Source organism: Sinohyriopsis cumingii, chromosome 2, assembly GCF_028554795.1.
Source record: "Sinohyriopsis cumingii isolate HCF-2022 chromosome 2, ASM2855479v2, whole genome shotgun sequence".
NCBI lineage: Eukaryota > Metazoa > Mollusca > Bivalvia > Unionida > Unionidae > Sinohyriopsis > Sinohyriopsis cumingii.
In genome coordinates, this window is record NC_142962.1 from 145,175,167 (window position 1) to 145,199,148 (window position 23,982).

Sequence of the window (23,982 nt, forward strand, 5' to 3'; positions counted from 1 at the left end):
AATTATTCCTAAATTTACAAATTATTTGAATCAAAATTAGGTCCCACTTTAGTTTATACTGAGTGTGAAAAATTAAATTTAAAAAAAACTTAGTATACAAAACTAGCAAAAATAATGAACAAATTATTGATCAGCAACCACAGAGGGTGTTAATATGTTATTGTAAGATGTGATGGAAAAGTTGTAAATCATGAATTATATAATGGGAGAGATGTGGTTACGAACTTCCTTGATAAATTAGATGATGAAACTAAAAGAAAACAATTCTGAATTCAAAATTCACACAAGAATAATAATAATAAATGAAGACAAAATTACCGGTACTTTAGAAATACAAGCATCTGTCACAATTATGTACCAAATATTAGATGATGATATGGTTAGAGATCATTGCCTATGCTGGTAGATTTAGGGACACTGCACATCATTTTAATTTACAACTTAAAATATATATAAAAATAACCCCAAACTTCCAGTGTTATGTCAAACCTCAAGATTCCAGTGTTATTTCAAATCCCAAGATTGCAGTCTTATTTCAAACCCCAAGATTGCATTGTTATTTCAAACAACAAGATTCCAGTGTTATGTCAAACCCCAAAATTCCAGTGTTATTTCAAATCCCAAGATTGCAGTCTTATTTCAAACCCCAAGATTGCATTGTTATTTCAAACAACAAGATTCCAGTGTTATTTCAAACCCCAAATATCCCAGTGGTATTTTATAATTTCACAGGATATGATAGCAATTCATTAATGCATGGAATCAACAAATTAAAATAATGCAGCAAAATAACATGTATACCCAATAACATAGAAAAATACATATCCTAAAGTATCAGCCAATTAAGATGTATTGATTCTTTATAATTTCTTAACAGCCGCTACCATCCAATTTATCTAAGGAAGATTTTAGATTAACCAGTAAAAGATAGAATGAGCTATTAAGAAAAATGTATATTCATCTTATACTGTAATTACTAATTAGGATCTTTAGGATTATTTACTAAAACAGTCCTACCACCAAATCACAATTTTACTCGTTATTACATGAATCTGCAATATTAGATTTAGATTATGCTTATGCTAAACACGGGAGATATGTCAATAATTTAGATGAATATCAAGATCTATATTTAAAACATGTTTTCTTGCTTGAGACTCTTACTGATATGGTCCTTCAACATCAATTAGACCCTGCTGAGTATTGTAGTAGTACAGGCCTACCGTGAAACGTATTATTCAATAAAACAGAAACTATATTAAAATTATTAACTGAATCTGACATGCATCAATTCGTTGAAAAAGGGGGTATAAATTAGCAAATGACATGCTAAAGCTAATTAAGTGATTATGATAAAAATAAATCTAATTCTTTGTTAAAATTAATGTATCTTGATTGAAACAATGTATATGTATATGGCTTGGACATGATGGTAAATTTGCATGTTAGTGGATTTAAATGGATTTCACCTAATCAGTTACCTAATTATATCTGAGATGGTTCCAAAATGAGGTATATATTAAAAGTTGAATTAGAATATCTCGAAAGTTTACACAATTTCATAATTCATAAACACTTTGCACCTGATACATTAAATGTCAGAAAAGGAATGGCTAAGCAACCATCAAACTCAACAGAAGATCTAAAACATAATTTTATTGATTGTGATAAATTGGTAATTTAATTACTAAGGAAAATGCATTGCATACTGCTGCAATCTACAATTGTATTTAAAATAACAATGATACGGAGAGTACTGGAATTTAATCAAGCAAAATGGATGGCTCCATATATTCAACTGAACACCGTCATAATGCTAAAATGTATTCAAGAAAGATTTTCTCAAGTGAATACATAATTTAATTCTCTGTTTAACTATAGGAGATCTTTTAAAAAAGGGTAATATTGAGTTTGCTAGTGGTATGCAATCCTGGAATCATAACAAGAAAAATATTTAATGATCAGTTTATAAGTATCCACAGTGTAAGAACAAAATTAGTTCTAGGCAGGCCAGTTTACCGTGGAATGAGTATATTAGAATGGAGTAAATGACTGACATGATTTTAATTACAACAAACAAAAAAACAATATTCCAAAGTAACAATGTTGAATTTTTATACAATGACACTAATACTTCATTATCAGAACTTAAAACTGAAAATATTTACGACAACATGAAACATACCAGTACAATTTATGACTTCAGTTATTATCCACAAGATTATCCATGATACACCACTGAAAGAAGAAAGACTGTTGGAAAATTTAAGGAACGCTGAGCAAAATTTTTAAAGCAGTTTTTGGAAAATTCACTCAATCGTAGTTGAAAGTAAAAACATTAAAAAGGCAAAAAGAGATGCAAAATATGTTACTAGAAAAGAATTAAGTCACAAACCTTATGTAGATTCCTTTTTGAGATAAAATTATGGGATAAACACATGGTTTCATAGACATAAATATGCACCCAAATAGTAACATTTTAATAAATAATTTTAATTTAAACATTGTTTTTCATATTCATTCCATGCATCAAACTGTTACCATCCATAATCATTTTGAATTAAAGCTATTTCGTATTTATTATATGATTCAACCTGTATTTTGAATTCAATATTAATATAATTTACCATCACCTATTACCACAATGACCATACAAATGTCATCAAAGCCCACTCCCACACAAAATTTTCAAAACTTTTAATATTTAATTTTTTTTACTGTTGTATTAAAAAAAAAACAACATAAAATTACCCCCAAAAATTGACAATAAAATTTCACTGCACTTGAACACTCATACTGCCATCAACTCCTCTTAACTCTCATTGTGAATATAAAGCATACAAAACATGAAGACACAGTCCACCTTACATGGAGAAATGACTAATAAACTGATGGATCCACACCAAGAATATCACAACAGAGCACAATATATTTGTTGTTGTTGTTGTTGTGGGGTTTAACGCCATTTTTCAGCACACGATAGGCTATACATGGCGGCCAGTATTAATGGTGGAGGAAGAACCCAGGAAAACCCCAGAAAGAACCACCGACCCAAGAGAAGCAACTGGCAAGCTTTCTCACATACCAACATTGGCCAAATCCATGACTCGAACCCATGCAGACAGGGGTGAGACGGCAGTGATCCGCAATGGAGAGCGCTTTAGACCACTCGGCCACTCAGGGCCCCCAATATATTTGTAAATGTGTTGATTCATTTATGAAAAATGCAGGGATGACATGATACCATCAGAATGTGTATTTTTCAGTTCAAGGCGGCAGATGGAATGTCACACAGAAGGTTCATGCATAATACAAGACTGATTTCAAATACTGTAGCCAATTCTGAAAGGCTGAGAGCAGTCGGGGGGGGGGGGGGCACCAACCACTTCATTTTCTGGGGTGGGGATAGAAGGAATGTTTTTGGGGTAAACAATTTCTAACCCTCAAGTAAATTGGAAAAATATTATTGTGGTAACATTAACCAAAAAATGAAGTACATGTACATGTATATCTATTATAATGGTTGAAAAATATTGATCATTTTGAAGCGAAATAAACTGCTTTGAAAGAAAATTCAAGACTCCCTAAGGCCCTCTAATTAAATTGCTGGTCTCTTATGCACCTACCATTTAATTTTAAGGTGGGAAGAAGACTGTCAATTTTGCCATGGGGCTTTGTGGGACTGGGACTCAAGGGTAATGCATATAATGCAAACATATGTGATGATCCTTCTTTACATCAGAGCTGTACAAATCTTAAGTTAGAATTTCTGCAAAAAACTGCTTTGTCACTTATAATCATCACTCACAAAAATAAGCAAATTTCAGGGCAGTGACACAGCTAAGGATATGCACAAATGTATGATGCAGACAATATTGCCCATGAATTGGAATGGTTATAGTTTCACAAATGACTGGTATCGCAATTAGCATTATAACCAACCCTCTTAAGGCCACTCTATAGCAAAATTATATGATATTTTGAGTCTTTGTTTGCCTCCCTTGATGTAAATGCAACAACTATGTGACAAATGCACAAACTGTTATTGAGCAAGCACTGTAATCACACACACAGTTTTTGCAAGACACAGAATACCAAAAGAAGTAAGGAGAGATAATCGACCACAGTTCTCCTCAAACAAATATGTTCAGTTTGCGAAAATCTGGAGATTCAAACATGCTATGCCAAGTCCTAAGCATCCACAATCTAATTGCTGAGCAGAAAGAACCTTTCAAACTGTCAAAGAAATTTAAAGGTAAAGAGAGATGATAAAGACCCATATTTATCAATACTGGACTATCAAAATATACCAATTAATGATATATAGATCTGTGGCACATATACTGAAAAGTCAAAGACTTGATCAACTTTGCCTACTACCAACATACAGCTACATCTCCAAGTTATAAAACAAGAAACCAAAAGAGGAAACTAAGTGAAACAAAATATAAGCAAAAGAAACAGTATGATAGAATAGCTAGAGAGGTTCCAAACCTGGCTTCTGAAGACAATCTTAGAATCAGAAGACAAGGTCTTTGGGAACCAGCTGTAGTCATCAGAAAACAAGCACTACAACGTCAAATGATGTGCAATCCCAGGATGGTATTACATACAGGAAAAACCAAAAACATTTGTTATAAACAAAAGAGACATTACCAGATATATACGATACACACAAAGATACTAATAAAGAGGTCATCAAAATGAATGTCAGGATGTCATTAGTCATGAATGAGTTAAACTGGACACAGTAGATTTGAACAAGTAGTGGACATCTAATAAAAAAGCCAGCAAGATACAGAGATTTTGTTATGTAAACTCAACAATTTTCCTGGATTACATTGTGTCTTGTGAATATTAGAAGCTGGAAGTGGTAAAAGGCATAACAGTACCTCTGCTATAGTACATCTGCTTATGGACTGACAACATCTGGATTGAAGAAGAAAAAATTGGACAAATAGATTTTAGTGGCAATGCCATTCATAGCACCACCATGTATTTGTTTCATGTGTACCAGGATGAATGTAGGGCTAGAACTTAACTCTTCACTAAATTTTGTAGAATTCTTCCAACTCAGTCTGGAGCTGTTTGAAATATATATTCAACAGTGAAAGGGACCATTGTTAAGCTTGAATATGTTACAAAATTCATAAGAGAAACAAGAAAGAGAAATAACTATGTGAATAATTATATTTTTTTTAAATGCAACACAATGCTCATTTTTGGCAGGATTTGTGGTAATGTATGGTTTTAACATTCTGTTGCTACAAATGATCTGACAATTACAGTTCACATATGGTCAGCTCCAGGATCGGCACTCACTTGTAACCCTATATGCCTTATGATAACCTTTGAGAAACCAGTGTGTCTTTGTTTGCTGGTTTTGGTCAGCTGTAATCCAGCCATTAAACCAGTTTTGTGTTATTCAGCAAAACCTAACAGGTCAGTGAAATACAAAAATACACCTAATCATAAAAGGTAAACAGCTGACATTACCCCTGCAGAATGCGATAAGTAATCTGCTACTTCAATCTGTTATACATATTGCTTGCCAATATGTTTCAGAATAAAATACAAAGAAAATTTGTTTTGTTCAGTGTGAATAAAGGATATATTTCATCTCATGGGTGAAACACTCAAGGCACATGGAAATCATCCAAGTAGTAATGAAGGCATAACAATAATCAACCTGCGCCAATGAACGGACAGACAATGGACAATTGGCCATTATTATATAAGCTCTTCTGGTCCATGACTGGTAAAGCTAAAATTTGCCAAGTAATTGCATTTACTGTACAATGTATATACATGGTATCAAAATATAATTACTTGAAATAAATTTCTAGATATTTCAGATATACTAATAACAAAAATGTAACACACCAAATCTGATCAAAATCTGTTTAGAAACAAGTTCTGTAGAGTGGTAAAAAGCTCAGCCAGTTAGATGTAATACAGTGACCTCATTAACAATAATGATAACATTATGCAGAGGAGGTAACTGAATTATTACAGAACTTATCTACCTTGAGGTCCTCTCTTGTGAATAATAAATTTGTAACAAGTGAAATGTTGCTCACAACTGAACACATCCACAACTTGATAAAAACAGGAAGTATGACTAAAATTCATATTCATAAATACATTTTGGTCATAATTATATAAGCCTATGTCATTAAGATTGCAGACAAATTTGATTGTGAGTAACATTCTCTGGAGTACTCAAAATCTCAGATAATCAAATACAAGATGATCGCATTAATATGCATGGATGTCGATCATTATTTAACTCATCTGATGTTTTGGTGCTACAAGCATAAATACCAGGTCAATCAAAACATGATCAAATGTCCTGTTATGACTCCATGGTCTCAAGCTAAGTAAAAGAAAAGAGCAAAAAGCCAACAAGTTTTGTAAAATTCAACAAATATTTCTTTTTCCCTAGAATACAAAGTGAAAAATTACAAATAACTTACGGTACAGTGAATGAAACCTTAAATAGTCCTAAAAGTTGTATTACCATTCAAAAAGTATCAAGTATTTCAAATGAGCTTCAGTGGTGTTCCAAATGAAATCAAATGTATCACAATATAATCCAAAATGTCCTTAAATGAATTCACAGTAATTCCAAAATAGCTAATAAGTCCTAAAATCTGAGCACTTTATAATTTCAATGAATAATTAAAATAACTAAATTAAATCCTCTTAACTCAATTGAACAAAAGAAAACCCATGACCTGAACTCATATCATCATGTTTACTTCCATCCTGAAACTATGTAATGTGTCTACTAAAATGACCTCATTTTACAATGCAAACCCACAACTATAAACAAAATTTATATTTAATGTGTTATTTATAAAATGACCATTACAATCTATAATCATGAAAATGAATACGCAATAATATAGATATACATTACAGTCCTCATAGTTGACACAAACTTAACTCACCAGATGCAAGATGACATCATTATCATCGATGTCACTTATAACCAAGCTTATCTGACAACATCATTAATATGCATCTATGTCACTCATAACCAAGCTTATCTGATGACATCATTAATATGCATCGATGTCACTCATAACCAAGCTTATCTGATGACATCATTAATATGCATTGATGTCACTCATAACCAAGCTTATCTGATGACATGATTAATATGCATTGATGTCACTCATAGTCATAACCAAGCTTATCTGATGACATCATTAATATGCATTGATGTCACTCATAACCAAGCTTATCTGATGACATCATTAATATGCATTGATGTCACTCATAGTCATAACCAAGCTTATCTGATGACATCATTAATATGCACTGATGTCACTCATAACCAAGCTTATCTGATGACATCATTAATATGCAATGATGTCACTCATAGTCATAACCAAGCTTATCTGATGACATCATTAATATGCAGTGATGTCACTCATAACCAAGCTTATCTGATGACATCACTAATTTGTATCGATGTCACTCATAACCAAGCTTATCTGATGACATCACTAATTTGTATCGATGTCACTCATAACCAAGCTTATCTGATGACATCACTAATTTGTATCGATGTCACTCATAACCAAGCTTATCTGATGACATCATTAATGCATTGATGTCACTCACAATCAAGCTTTAATATCTGAGCTTTGGATGATATAAACCTGAATACCAAGTTGCATGACTTCAAACATGGTTAAAAAAATCGAATATGTGAAATCTCCTTCCAGAAAATAAAGGGAGAAGTGAGCCAGTTGGAGAGAAAAACAAGGAAGAAGTAAAGTGTAAATTTTGTTTTCATTCACGAATGTTTATTTATTAATGCAAAACATAAATAAAGATTGCCTTTACAGTGTTCAACATACAGCATGATTTATAACAATGCTCTACAGTTTTAAATTAAACATTACAGTACTGCACATTTACTTCATAATACATTAAAAGAATGGCTATCCTAAAAATGTTTGTTCCTCACAATGGTGAAAACAGGTAATCGGTATCTACCTATCTTGTGAAGAATTTTTTAAAGGTAGCATTTACAAAAGATCTTGGCAAAAAATAATTTAAATTAATTTTTATTCATTGACTGACTGACTTAATTCCTCAAAAGTTTGTCAGTTTCTTATGTGCATATGAACTGTTCTCACTATTAATTAAAATGAAAAACTAAAGTTGACCTCTTCAGAACCATTTGATGTTTAAATAGACATCATGGCCCCTGTCTCTCCTTATAGTAAAATTTTGGTTAGTACCAACCTATTGAAAATAATGCCACTTCATCAAGTCATATTGATAAAATGACTCATGTTGGGTAGTGAATGATTGTGTGATGGATCATGATGGTAATTATGTTCTTTAACACAGTATCAAACTGGAACCAATCTATTACAGGTGAATGAAAAGTCTCTGTGAGTCACATAGACCCCAAATATGACTGGAACATACTAATATTATGTGGACTGTTCTGGGTTAAAACAGAGACAAGTAAATTCATGAAACCAGGATTCCAGATCAAAGAGAAGCTGCAGCAGGTAGTAGGATTGTACGACTTGTAGCCATGTTTATTTGTGGGTCACCTCTAAATCAGAGGGCAGGTGGAAATCCATTACATATATTAAAAAGCAAATTATTAACCAAAAAAAAGTGATTAGAGTAACTTTTGTGTTCTCTAGTTTCAACCTTGAGTCTAATCAGAATTGGAATAGAAACAAAGCTTTAGTGTATTCAAAGGCAAATGTTGATGGATGGACAGATGAACAACACGTGACAGATGCACAGCTATAACATTAACCCATTTAGCATGGCCAGGTGAGCTACATCTGCACCAATGAATAGCATACAAACAGCAAAAATAAACCCCCAAGACAACAGATGTTTGAAAGCATGTGAATATATGGATTTCCCAATAGCTTAAGTTTGACAAGTCCCTGCAGTGAAGTACAAAACTATATTTTCACTGCACTAAACAGACCCTAACAACATTATAATCATACAATCTGACCTGCCATTTTGCTGCTTGATCTACTGGTATGGTCACCTACCATGTAAGACTAGTACCATGTTAACATCCTGCAACATACTTGCATTTGTTTCTTAATTTTTGTGTTCATGTTGGGTTTTTTTGCCTTAAATAAGGAAAGAAAATTTTGTTACTACTGATACGTTTTGTGTGAATATACACAAAACACAGCTGATCGTAAATGGTACACAGCTGACATTACCTTAAGAAATGTGATACTTTAATCTGTTATACATATTGATAGCCAATATGTTTGAGCATAAAATACAAAGATAATTTGCTTGATTTGAGTGAATAAAAATTATATATTTTATCTCAAGGGTGAAAAACTCAATTATTTTCACCCACTCAATGAAATACATCCATTTATTCACAAGAAACAAGCAAAGATCCTCTTTGTAGTAATTCAGAAAATGTAAGTTACATTATTACATGTTTTATACAAGTTGGATACAAAATTCTGAGCATGTTAAATCTAATTATTATTAGAGTTGTAACAAAAGTTTGCAAAGCACTTCCATCTGTATTGCACATATGGTTAAGTAGGTAGAAACATGAGCCATGCTATAGAAGCAGTGGTAGATGACAGATTACTGTAACGCAGCAAATAGTTTTAGCTATTCATGGTCCTAAATAAGTTGTTGTTGTTGTAGGGTTTAATGCCATTTTTCAGCACACGATAGGCTATACATGGCGGCCAGTATTAATGGTGGAGGAAGAACCCGGTAAAACCCCGGAAAGAACCACCAACCCACGAGAAGCTACTGGCAAACTTTCTCACATACCCACATTATCCGAATCCGAGACTCGAACCAACGCAGACAGAGGTGAGATGGCAGTGATCCGTAACAGAGAGCACTTTAGATGACTCGGCCACTCGGGGCCCCTTCCTAAATAAGTAACATATATCATTAATGATCATGATCAATCACACATTTATAAATATACCAGGCATTTTATTTAACTGTGCTGTAATCCAATGATAGTATGTGGAGACAGCATACAGAAATAAAATATTTTGCAACAAAGAAAAAAAAATTGGGGGGGGATCGTCGACAACACAATAATCAAGGATCTAACAAAGAAAAATAGTATACCTTATGTCTGGAAAACATGTCACACAAAAAGGAGCAATACTTCAATAAATAAATCGGAACTGTGACATGGCCTTTAACTGTGTTACATACTGTATATACTAGCCACTACATTGCGTCCAAGAGCAAATCTAGAGTAATGGTTCTGGGTTTCGTAAAATACTGTTTTAAACTGATACAACAAACTATTAGGATATTAAAAATCAGTAGTATTTCAGCTCCGATTATTCGTTCTTCTCTCTATCATTCGCGCGCCCGGGATTTGATTGCCCATTGGTCTGTTTTAATGCAACAGCTGATTATATACAAAATTGGACATATTGCTATGTATATAAAAGGCGAACTTAATAAATTATCTAGGAAATAACATGTAAAAATCATAGTTCTCTACCTTCAACAAATCTAATGGATGTGTCACACATGCTGCTCCTGCGCTAGCGAAACCTCCGAAGTACCATTTTCCAACTCTCTTGGTCCTGTCAATTGCTTTTGGTACATTTTCCTTCACAGTAACATTCGACATCGTCAGGATTTAAGTCTAAAATGTTTTAATTCAGTTAAACTGGGCTACTGTACACGTATTATTTACGCTTCCTTTAAAAGACACATCAGCCACTGCTTGCAATAAAAACACTGGTTCCTTCTATAGATATGTGTCAAGGTCACAGATGGTAAAGGGCACCTTACTAGGTAGTCCCCCTTGTCCAATTAACGTGATATCACGATATACGATCTGCCAATTGTTTTTACACGACCTGGATTACGTTTGGTGAAATAAGTTTACCTACTAAACAATTTCATCATGTATCCCATACACTGGCATAGAGAATTATTTATATGTGCAAAAAAAAAAACATAGATAACTCAGTCAGAACCGGAGGCGAGTGAATCTGTCATACAACAGATACCTTTTCACTTATTCATCTTTTTTCCACAAAAAAATAAATAAATAAATACAATATAAATACAAAGCATAAACTAAATAAAACAGAAACATGTAATAAACATTTCTCTAATATAAATAACGTTGTCTCACATATAGCCACGAGACTCAAAACATTAAATAACATAGTCATACATATTGCGGAGAGATTCTAAACCTGATAGAAAACACACACACACACACACACACACACACACACACACACACTTAGCCATTACAAGTATATATTTTAAGCTTCATGTAAATTTAACCGTTACACATTCAGACCAGGCTGATTCGGACCAAATCATTGGCTAAATGGGGCCAGATTTATAGCTGATTCGGATCAAATTCCTGTCTGATTCGGACCATGTGAAATATTAGTGTGTGTGTGTGTGTGTGTGTGTGTGTGTGTGTGTGTGTCCGAGTTTATTAATGCTTTACATTATTTTTGTCTACATATACATGTCTGGGTAGATTTATCCCTTTTGTTAGATTAATGTGGCATTTAGTTTTATGCTGTCCATTGTATTATATACCAATAGTACTGAATAAAATTTATATGCTAAAAAGTGAAAACTAGGTCCTGTACAATTTATGATTTAAATTCGATACAATATTACTATATTGTTACGTATATCTGATTTAATTCATATTTATTTTAATTATATTGTTACGTATATCTGATTTAATTCATATTTATTTTAATTTTATTGTTTGTTTGTCAGCTTTAACAATATATTTTTATTGTACATGCTATTATAATATAATCTTGTTGACGTGATTTGGAAATTTTTTCAGAAAATAGTTTGACCTTGACCGAGACATTTGTAAACAACTAAGGCTGACCTGGTTCCCGACCTTAATTCAAAATTAGTAACAGTCACGTGAACACATTTTTTTTTAAATTTATTTTTATTGTGGGAATAATAAGGCTGAGATCGAGGCTGGTTTAGAAAAGTGACCCTAGGCTTGTAGATAGTTTCTAGTGAAGTAAACAACTTTTTTAAAAATTTTATTCTTAAAGTAAAATGATTGGTTTTTGTCAGGGCCACGTTGAGAGTACAAGATGTAAACATGATCACGTGATCCTCATCCGGGCATCTGTTTTGCTTGTAAATAGGCTTGTAAATAGATTTTAGTGAAGTAAACAACTTTTTTATTTTATTCTTAGAGTAAAACGATTGGTTTTTGTCAGGGCCACGTTGTGGGTACGCGATGTAAACATGATCACATGACCCCCATCCTGGCATCTGTTTTGCGCAGTATTCTAGTTTTAAGCCATTGTTTAATAGAAATAATCTCAGTCTGCGCTTAAAACACTTGATGGCAAGTCGTTTCCTTCTGTTGCAGCCAGTTTTCGAGTGATATGTCAATTTTTCTTCAGTTTATTTGGATTCTAAAAGATTAATTCGTTTCTCTGGAAATATTTGTGTGCTCATACAGAATTCTTGAACAAAGACATTTCTTTAAACTATTATTCGGATTTCCATCACCGGAGTGCTATTTCTTGTGCTTCTAAAAGGAAATGTAGACTTCAACACTGTACAGGATACAGCATAAGTCATCGCCTTCCATCTTGGATTCTTCGTCGGGACTCGAGCTTGAATTCATTAGAACATTTCATTATTAGGACTTCTAAAATTGTATTCATGGATTATTCTTGGATTAGTTTTGGATCTGACTCTTAAAACCGTAAGTTCTAATTTTTTCATTGTTTTACAGTACTTTTCCAATAAAATAAATTATTTATGAAATTTTTCAAAGCTTGTTGTTTTCACTCTTTCTTGCGTCACTGTTTATTCTAGCCTAAACACGTAACAATATTTTCCCAATTTTGTGTACCTCGTATGACAAAATGTATTTTAATAATCTTTGTTTAAAGCAACGTTTCTTTTTCTTTTTCTTTTTCTTTTTTTTTTTTTTTTTTTTTTTTGTCAATGCGAAACGTATCATTTAATGTTCTGAAAATTGCTAATACTGAAAAAAGTCAATGTAGGTTATATGCTTAAGCCTATAATGACTGATCTCAGTATGCTAATGTGTTAGTTATTGCTAAATGTCTGCGGCATGACGCCCCAGAGCTAGACATCACTATAAACTGACACGCTGCAGACGTCGTAGCGATAAGACTGAAAAATTTTTAAACCTACGTTAAAAATCCTAATCACACACACACACACATACATTAGTTTTTTGGGGGAGGCATTGTTCATTATATACTGGTTTGAATATGTTAATGCCTTTCTTCCACACAAAAAAAGAGATTTATATAAAATATTTATATATACTAAAAAAACCTGATGTACTAAGATAATGAGCACCGTAAGTGATTTTCATTAGATGAATTTGCTATGCATTATTTAACTGTATGCAGTTTTATTGAAAGTGTACATAATACTGTACAAGCGCAAAGATAAAAAAGAAGCATGTTATTATTTAAAATATTTTTATTTATATACTAGAGAAAATAACATGGCACATAAATTATGGACCGTAACTTCAGTAGCTGACTGGTGGAGATCCGGTTATCGACGTAGGACTTACACTGTGCCATTAAGCAACCAAGACAATTACTCGTCTGTTTCCGTTGGTATCGCCTGAGTTTACCATCGGAAACCTTCGTAACTTAAATCATCACCGTTTGTTTATTGCTTTGTATGATCATCGAATCCTTAATTAATTTACCTGCAAACGTTTATGGTGAGATTATCTGGCCATGAAGTGACCAAATACATTTCACCAACGCCGCTAGAATTAAAACACTAATGATATCATTTGCTAATTTACTGAATTTAATACCATTCTTGAAAACAAAATATAATGCTGACTTGAAATGACTTTGCGATCATTGGTTACATGGAAAAGTTATTATATGTATTGATTTATAAGTATGTAATTAGAAATAAATATGTTCATGGATTTAAATTGTGCTTTAAATTAAATAATATAAAATATTTACAAGGTTAAAATTAAATAAATTGATTTGCTGGTTTCACATTTTACTCAAAAGACAACAATTCAACGATAACAGTAGATAAAAATTTAATGATATCAGTGATGTACGTAATACTACCGTTTTGCTGATCAAAAACTCTTATTACAATTTTTTTGAAATATAATACGAAGAAAGCACGATTTTCACAAGAAACATAACTTTACTTGGTCATTACTTATTTGATAGAATTGATACTGGCCTGATTTATGAAAAGTTAACTTTTATATTTCTTTTATTGAAACATTCGAGAATTTATTTTGGTTTGAAAAATATCCAAATGCGATAGTTCACATCTACTTTGTTCTGATTTCGGCTAGACATTTGCTAATAACTGTCTGATGTAAATTTAAAAGCTGAAAAGCAACCTTTTATATTATCTTACTATGCTTGCGAAAACAGCAATAACTACTAAAATAAATCAAGGATGCGTGTTCCATTGTTTTTCGTTTAATACTTCACGTGGTCTGAATCATCCTTTAATTTGGGCCCAATCAGCCCGTAATTTGGGCCCTATCAGCAAGCTTTCATATACTTTAACACCTCGTGTAATGTTTGCAAATTAGACAATATATTTTGTTATATCTCTTGTTGTAAATTGTCCTTTGTGATTCTAATGTGAATGAGTCTACAAATTTTGGTAGATTTTTGGTTTTGTATATTTGTGTAATTTTAACCGTTACACATATATATTTTAACACGTAGATTTAGAGTAGAATGTATACTTATATATTGATTAGTCTGCAATGAATCTATTATTATGCATTTTAATAGCATGCCGCCAAAGTAAGATGCACCAAATGCGCAAAATGGGAAGTTGCTGTACCGAGATTCGAGCGGGAGGCTCTTGGATCGAGAGGCTAATAGGATCATGCGTTAGCCATGACAAAACTTAGATCGTGTACTGAGAAATACAACTAAATTCCAACGGAAAAGTAATTAAACAACAGTTTTTATAAGGACTAAAGATCCACATATCCATGGGAAATTCCTTCTTCCTTTTTAAACGAATAGTATTACCATAATTAATAGAAAGAAAGAACTCCAAGAAAAGGCTATAAACAACATAATTGTGTTTTTTTGCTGCATATTGGAATCATTATCAACATAACTGATTGTACATTAGAGTTAAAGCATAAATATTGCTTGTTTGTTTTTCATTAATATCAGAACCATTTTGCAAAATGCCAATGTTAAAACAATATTTCAAACCATCTGCTTCGGAGACAGAAAAGGGCATGGTCATTGTGGCCTAGTACTGTAGATGGGCACAAGGAATTTACCTATTTCCATGTAAAGAGGAAAATAGATCCAACGCGAGGAAAATATTAGAAGCACGCATAGCAAGGGGTATGACGGAACAAGAAACACGGACAGTAAACGCCAGTGTACTACTACTACTACTACTACTACTAATAATAATAATAATAATGACTTTCAGACTTAAGTCTACAGACAATAAAAAAAAACAGCAATTTCAAACAAACTATATCAAAAATTTAAACAAAAATAGCATTACAACAATTTTCTATAACGATCAGTTATTGAAGAAATACGACACCATACAAACTGAAACACTTCTGTAAAAACATGGTATTAACACTGTAGTAGATATTCTGTTTCTAAAAATGAGTACACTCTCTTTCTATACACACCAAAGCGGAAAAGACACCATTAACAAGGGCCCACGATTTGGTATGGGAAAAGACATAAATGTGATAGATACACCATTGATCAGAGGACAGATGGTACTGAAGATTGTTGACAAGTGCGTAACGGGAATCTCGATAAAGGTTCCGAGTAAGTATCCATTCTAACGCAAGTTTTGAATCATACTACTGATGCCCCAAATGTCAGTATATAACGGACTTCTGCAAGTGCGATCAGGAGCAGGCATCGGGGATATAAAGAAAGCAATCCCAAAATGTGTCGACATTTTTAACATTCATCGTTTCTTAATCCCATCATAGTTGTATTTTCGATTGAAAATGCAACAAATGTGAAATTACAGGTCACGACCCTTGATACCATATACATAAAAAGAGAGAAACTGTTGTGATCGATCAAGAGAATAACAAATGGTAAAGGAGAATATTGTTAAAGAACTAATAGGGGAAGTAAGTGAGGACGAACAATCACACATCTCCCCCCGCCCCCATCAAGAAAAACAATTAAAGGCTAAAGAGGGTACAGACGAAAATAATAATTCATCCCCAAAAGCAAACCCCAAGAAACCTCGTCCATGAACTGAACTGGGGGGGGGGGAGGTTAATCAGAAATATATAACTCAACGAAACAAATTTAATTGACTAATGGGGTAGTTACCGTTTTAAATCTCTAGATTGCAGTGGTTTTTACATCCTTGGTTTGGGGCGTGATGGATTTTTAATTGGGATAACAATCAGACAGATGAGACAATCAGACAGATGACAAGGAAAGGTGAATTTTGTGTTTAAGTAGCGTGAAAATTACGAAGTAGAGACGATCCAGAGACAATCTTGTGCCATTTAAACTTAGTGTCATAAACCGAACATTTCCAGGAATCGGTATATTTAATAAAGGCGAAATAGAACGAATTATTCTAACTTGGATATGCATGTATTAATTTCTGGCGGTTTGATAGATTTAATCCTTATTGGCTAAGCTAAGTAAGGGGTGATTATTTCCCAAGCAAAGTTCAATGTTAAAATTATTCTCTCTCGAAAAATTAGTCAGTCTACATTTCTGCGGAGAGGCAAGAAGTTCTTAGCTCCAGAAAGAAGAAAATGTTCTCCCGTTATAAACTGTACAAAGGACTGGTGTCTGGAAGTTTGAATGACGCAGCACTTTAAGGTATTACTGTGTCTGGAAATGTTTTTAGTTAACAATTATTGTAGTTTAGGTATGAAGCAAATTCGTTAATTCATTTGTATAAATGAGATGTGAATTATGTTAACCGATAATCATTGGCATTAGCATTAAGAACGCCGGCTGCCGTCCGACGTTTAGTCCAGTTACTGATTTACAATCCATCGCAGGGCGTAGGAATGGTTTGTTAAGAGGTCTAGATTATGTTATAGTTCAGTTAGGGATACTGAATAACCGTTAGGGAGATACATTAATCTTCTGTACTAGGGTTTATGTACTAACTGTCAGTCTGCGAACTGACCAATATGGTTCTGTTGAATAACGATAAGACTATATTTGACGTAACGAGAGAGGAGATAAGGTTTGATCCTTAAGTTAAAAAATACCTGACAAATTTTTAGGATGCTTATTTATTTATTTATTTATTTATTATTTATTTATTTATTTAATTTATTTATTTAATTTATTTGTTTACAAGGGAAATACATCTCTCCGTCTCTTTATATATATATATATATATATATATATATATAGAGAGAGAGAGAGAGAGAGAGAGAGAGAGAGAGAGAGAGAGAGAGAAAGATAGTAGGCAAAAGAGAACAGGCAACTAAATTGCGGTTGATGACTCAAAACGAAGATTATAGAAGAAAAGCAATACACGTGAAATATACGTTGGATTCAATAAAATTTACTATCAATAACAAGAAATAACCCGACATGTTTTCAGTCACGTCCGCGCAGAACACGATTTCAATCCGCAATGTAATTTAAAAACAGGAAAACGGGATTAAAACATGCTTCAAACAGGTCCGCGTGAATGTTGATTTCAATTAGCTTTGCACATTAAAGACACAAAACTTAACCATATGTTTTCAGTCATGTCCGAGAGAAACCGAGTTTCAAACTGCAGTTCTTTCTTACCACCGAATTATACAACCATTCTAAAATAAAAATCTAATTTCCTTTAAAAACAAAAACAAAATGAAAATAAATACTGGGCAAAAAATATGTTATCATCTTGATATCACAGTTACAATCATCATCGATGCATACATGTGGATACATAAATATACTCTTTGCAGACATATTGGTGAATGAGTGCTAAGACAGATAAATATAATGAAAATAAATTTTAAGTGATGACATGCAGTCTTTTCCATATAAATGCACAAAAATATATACAAGGAACACAGTCTATATAAGCATGTCCCTAGCATCAACACGGGATGAAGCACAAATAAAATATGCGTTGTCGTTGTTCGTCCCTTGAGTTTGACGATGACCATACCATCACTAACGGGTACAGTTTATTTGAGTACTTGAGTGGGCTGATCGTGCCAATTTTTGCTCTGAAGGTGCTATGAACTGTCCGTTTAACATTTAACAGGAGATGCCGCTTGGGTTTGCTTGATCAATAGAGGGCGTGCTGCAGTTCTGAGATGTATGCTGGATCTGCACTGCCTCTGGTTGGAATGCCTGCCCGTGTGAGAACTTCAGTGTCTGGAACCATGTCCTGCCATCTTATGCTCATCGGTTTCCTCAGGGAGCCCATATGAATTTAAATTATTCATCTTCTTGGCATATCGTCTGTACGCATTACAGGTTTCACAAGCACACAACAGGTTGACAACGCATCGATTTTGTAGACCGTAGGTTTGTAGACTGATCCCTCTGCGCTTCCATATATTTGCACAGTCTGTCACAATCCACACTTGTTTTAGCAAAACTGGCGTTGGTTTCATCGATGTGGATTCCATGTGAGAGTGCGATACCGAGGCAGGTGAGCTTGTCCACTGTCGCGAGGGTTTGACTATTTACTGTAATGGTAGACTCTACTTAAGGCTTTCTTGTGCAGATTGGCTTCTTGACTCTTATTGCGAGACCGAAATTGTCACAAGCTGAAAAGAAAGGGTCCATACTGTGTTGCATGTCAGACTCAGATTTGGCATTAGGAAACAGTCGTCAGCAAAGAGGAGAACGCTAACAGTCTGTTTATGTAACTTCGCATTCGCCTGTAATCTCCTCAGATTGAAATGCTTGCAGTCAGCCCGGCATCTGAGGTCGATCCCAGTGTCACAGTCACAGAAGGAATCAATAAGCGTGACAGAGAACATCACATTAAAAAAATTCGACATCGACAAACTATCTTGCCATCGTGGTATTGTTGTACCGTCACGATGATTTTATTTGGGCAAACAAATTTTGTCATTATCTTCCAAAGGTCTCCATGGCACATTCAGTGTCAAAGTTTTTTTTTCTCAGGACGATGAATGTCGTGTGTAGGTTGGAGTTATGTTCCTGGCATTTATCCTGAAGTTGACGAGCTGCACGCACCGTGTTTGTGATCCCTGGTCCTTTCATGCAGCCACACTGTACTGATCCTCTGGCATTACCCCTTTCTCTGTGTAAAGCACAGGACGATTTAGCATAATTCTGGCAAGGATTTCGTCTGTTTTTGACAGCAAGGATATGCTCCGATGGTTGCCATAGGATTGTCTGTTGCTTTTATACTTGTACAAGTGGACGACGGATTCATCCTTGTACTCCTGGAGTATAGGTCTCTGAGTCCACATTGACTGGAAGAACTTTGTCAGTTTCTGTGCCACGTGTGCCTCTGGTTTGTAGACTTCGACTGGTATAGCATCTGCTCCAGGTGCTTTGCCATTTGACAGCTGGTCAATTGCTTTCACAGTTTCATTCACCACTGAAGACCAGCAAGTGATATCTTGATTTCCACTTGGGGAAATCGATCATTTACCTTCTCGCTTATTGATTGATGATTTTTTAAAAAAGTGTTCTGCCCATTTTTGTAACTTCATTCTTTGTCAGCCGTAGATTGTCTTCCAAGCATCCTGTAAATTCTTCTTGTCATTTCTGTCTGCGTAGGATCGACTCTCATCTGCGTTATTGCTCAAGCGTGAGTCTTGCAGCTATCTGAGTTTGCACTGGACAGTCCTGTTCATGTTGCCGAAGGGTGCTTTTTTAGATGATGAAGTTCTGTCTTCTGAACAGTACTTATCTAGCCAATGTTTCTCATTCAGAAGTCTTTGTATGGTAGCATCATTTTATCCAACCAATCTTCATGTTCACGTATGGCGAAACTGGTGGTTTAGATGCAGTTGAGTACATAGAGTTTCTGAAGGTTTCACTTGATAGTTTCGGAGTTCATGTCAACTGTGTCAAGTTGGATGCTGAAGTAGTATATAAGGTTTCACTCGATAGTTTCGGAGTTCATGTCAACTGTGTCAAGTTGGATGCTGAAGTAGTATATATATATATATATATATATATATATATATATATATATATATATATATATATATATATATATATATATATATATGCCGGCCATAATATGAAAATGGGAAGAATACATATAGTATACGAGTACATAAACAGCATCCTGTACTAGGGGTGCAACACTTTATATATTCGAATAGACCTTCTAGGCAAATGTCACTTATGATTCTAAAACTCAAACCAGGAAGAAAGGCAAGGAAACTCTCCCAATCGGATAGTATGCACGACGAGAGAAAAGTACGAACATAGCAACATAAAATAAAAATATAAAAAAAAAAAACATTGAAATAATTATTCCAAAATAAAAATAGCAAAACCTCAAATTTTTTCTTCATTTTTTTACATACTGTTTTTAGCATGGAAGATACACAATGCAGCAAAAATCGTGAGGACAGGGAACTACAGCCATAAAAGTCTTTTGAAGTCGACACATGAGTGGGCGTTGCTAAAGCTTTAACCACTATATATGCTCTGGGACGAGTCTGCGGGGTGTCCACAAATAGGTACATTGAATTTTTTTTTAATGGAAATTTTAGGGGTGGGGATGTATGCATTTTTTTGTGTGCATAGAAACGAGATTTTAATAACGTGTTACGTAAAGTTTAAAGAAATATATTGGAATATGTGCATGCTAATTAATTGTCATTTTATTGATTATTAACAGTAATATGTCTACAGGGAGATACTATTTCTTATTATGTAAATGCCAACAGGCTATAAATACAAGTTATCTATGTCAACAGGCACACGCGCACTCTTGAAATACCCCAAAAAGTATATATATATAAATAATCGTTACAGTTAGATGGTTAAAATTATGCCAAGAAAACCCCTACTTGTTCAGCCCCCCCCCCCCGCACTTATCTTTTGTTTTATATACCATTTTACAGAATTTTACATTTTTGTTTCGTCACGTTTAGGTTTCTTTGGAAGGGTTTATCTGCCTGAAAAATTGTGTGCAATTCATTTCGAAATTTTCGAACATCTACTGTTAATTAGCACCATATAGTCCCTATTTTGCTGAGGTGACGTAGAGCGCTACAAACACCAGCATCGATAAAAACCCGCAATATTTGTGGATTCACTCCTCGTTCGTGTCTGACTTTCATAAACGCTATACCATAACAGTCACGTTTTGTTTTCTGAATTACATTGTACATTTGCTCCGCTCCCATGGGCATGCGCAATTAGTACCCATAAAGCGCGTTCGGAACACTAGCTCCACTTTCCATCTGTATGTAGTTTGTGTGTCACACAAAATAAAGCGCTACCTCAGCACGATTTTACCGATGTCATAAACCAACGCGGCCTAGATACAATGGAAACTTGACAATATAAGTTAAAGTTGTAACTTAATCCGCGGCCCTGAAGAAAAATCTCTCAAACTGAGAAATGGTTCGATGCGTCTGCTTATCTCAGTAACCATTGTAATCAAGAGATATTACCTTCCTTGTAAACGTGTACAAAGGAGTTAACAAAGACGTGGATGACATGACAAAGGAAATAATCATTTTGTGTGATATTGTCACCCTATCTTTTGATATGAATTTGCAGATATTAATGTGAAACATGAAAATGCATTACGAAACTCAGCACTATCTTGTAGTTTCAGTGTAAGCAGCAGAGGGGGCGAACAGACCAAAAGCTTTTTGCACAATAAGCCCTCCCCACGGAAACTATTCGATAGAGGGCTTATTTCGACGAAATAAACCCTTCTATTCAGAAAACGAGACAAAAAAAAATGTCCCCGATCCCTCGAAGAGTTTCCAGGGACAACCCGTGTTGAGTTTGCACTGCCCAACTTGGGTTACTTCAATAAATCTGAAACAGTTTCCGTGGCGGGGTCATTATTGAAAAATCCATGGGTCGGGTCCAGCCCCCCCTCTGCTGCTCTACGAAAACATTTTTATGTCAAAGGAATTAAATCATTGACAAATAAATAATGGCAAATATCGGAGAAGCACTTACTACTAGATTAGCTCGAGAACGTCTCGAAGCAATTCAGAAATTTCTTCCTGTCCGTGATAGTGTCAGACAAAAATTACAACTAAGACAGCAAGCGCGGGAAGTCTTTGCAGAATCCGCGGAGGAATTATTTAAACCCGTGACCAAAGCTACTGAGAAAGTTACAACTGTCATCAAAGAAGATCTTCTTCCGGTATCAAAACAAACTGCGACGCAGGCTGAAAAAATAGCAAGAAGAACTAAACAGACAAAGAAGATTTTACGAACACTTCCAGCTGATATCGCTGCAGCTCAACCTCCACCTGTCGGTGAAGAAATACCTGAGGGTACTGACGTCGCCGCCGGGGAAGAAAAACCAAAACCAGTAAAAGAAAACGTAGAATTAGCTGCAAGATTTAAGAAAGGTGTTGTCGAAGATATTAAAAATTCTAAACCAGAAGAATTAGTTAAAAAAATATTATCTAGTATATTTAATAAATCTAAAATTTTAAACCCCCCCCATGATAAAGTAACTGATGATAATCTTATCAAATGGATATATCGAATACGCGCAGACAAACCGCAGGCTAGAGATGATGATTTAGAGTATAGAATTCTTGATGAAGAAGTAAAAAAACTTTATAACGAGCAAATGAAACAACTAAAACAAAAACAACCCGTCGGGCATCAACTTCCTCCACCTCTGCAACAAATAGAACAACAGCAACCTTCTTCTCGGCAGCAGAAACAAACTCGGCAGCAGAAAAAACAACCTTCATCATCTCAGCCACAACTTCGACCGCAATCTCCAGAGGAAGAATTTCACGACGCACCAGCCGCTACTGGTAGTGGTCTTGGCGGTCACATTATTTGTCCTGATAATATCGTCAATGACGTATCACGGTTGGAAGTTCTCATCGGAGGAAGACGTGCCGGAAACAACTCTCCGGAAATTATAAATGAAGCCGCAGATATCTGTCAGAGACTATTTCAGCGTGGCATTATGGATATCGGCGTTTACCGGGGACTCATTGATGAACTCGCAGACGGTTACCACAGCGACTAGCAAATTTAGTTAGAGAAACAATAATTAAATAAAATGATCGTGCACAATTCTCAACCCGGACACGGCCGCGTGCTACAAGTCCGCGTAGTGAACTCACGATTACCAGTATACAGAGCAACCTATGGAGATGGTCTCGGTGATACAATTACTGGTTTGTTTTCAAGAATAGCCCCTAAGGCATTACCGATTGCAAAACAATTGTCGATGAAAGCTATTGATGTTATCAAGGATAAAGCCCTTGGATCTGTTGGTGATCTCGCCGGGAAAGCATTCGCGTCAATCAAGGACAGACTGTCACGGTTAATTCGCAGATCAAAAAAACCGCCACCGGTGAAACTGGCCAGTACTGAACTTATGCCCGCGGACGTCAGTAAAGTAATAAATCAGGCTGCCAATCAAAAACTCGCGGAATTAATAACCCAAACACCCGAACAAATAAATACAAGTTTGATATCAGGAAGCGGACTTCGTTTTAGACTGCGATGATTTTATATAAAAATGTTCAAACGCGTATCTGATCCAGCATTTGATATGGAAGCACCAATACTAAAAGATGAGTCAGTGCGCGATTATCAGTATTATTCTTACGAAGCAAGAAATCCCAATCAGCGAGGACGAATTGAATTACAAGTTCAGGACACAAGTAGATATTTCTTGCCCGCTGAAGCATTTCTTGAAGTCACGGGGCAAATTGTAACAGATGTTGACGCTAATACACCATATGGAGCTGATTTCCGAGTTGGTCTTGTCAACAATGGTATCATGGCGCTGTTCAGAAGTGCCTCATAC

At 34.7% G+C, this 23,982-nt stretch overlaps 1 protein-coding gene across 1 annotated transcript in view; it reads right to left on the reverse strand.

Annotated features, from left to right (window-relative positions):
- LOC149806016 (mitochondrial dicarboxylate carrier-like) overlaps positions 1-10,790 on the reverse strand; it is a 64,808-nt gene extending 54,018 nt beyond the window's left edge. Inside the window, exon 1 of the mRNA XM_089950861.1 lies at positions 10,511-10,790. Coding sequence (XP_089806987.1) covers positions 10,511-10,642 — 132 coding nt within the window. The 5' untranslated portion in view covers positions 10,643-10,790. The remainder of the gene's footprint in view (positions 1-10,510) is intronic.
- Positions 10,791-23,982: the final 13,192 nt, after the last annotated feature.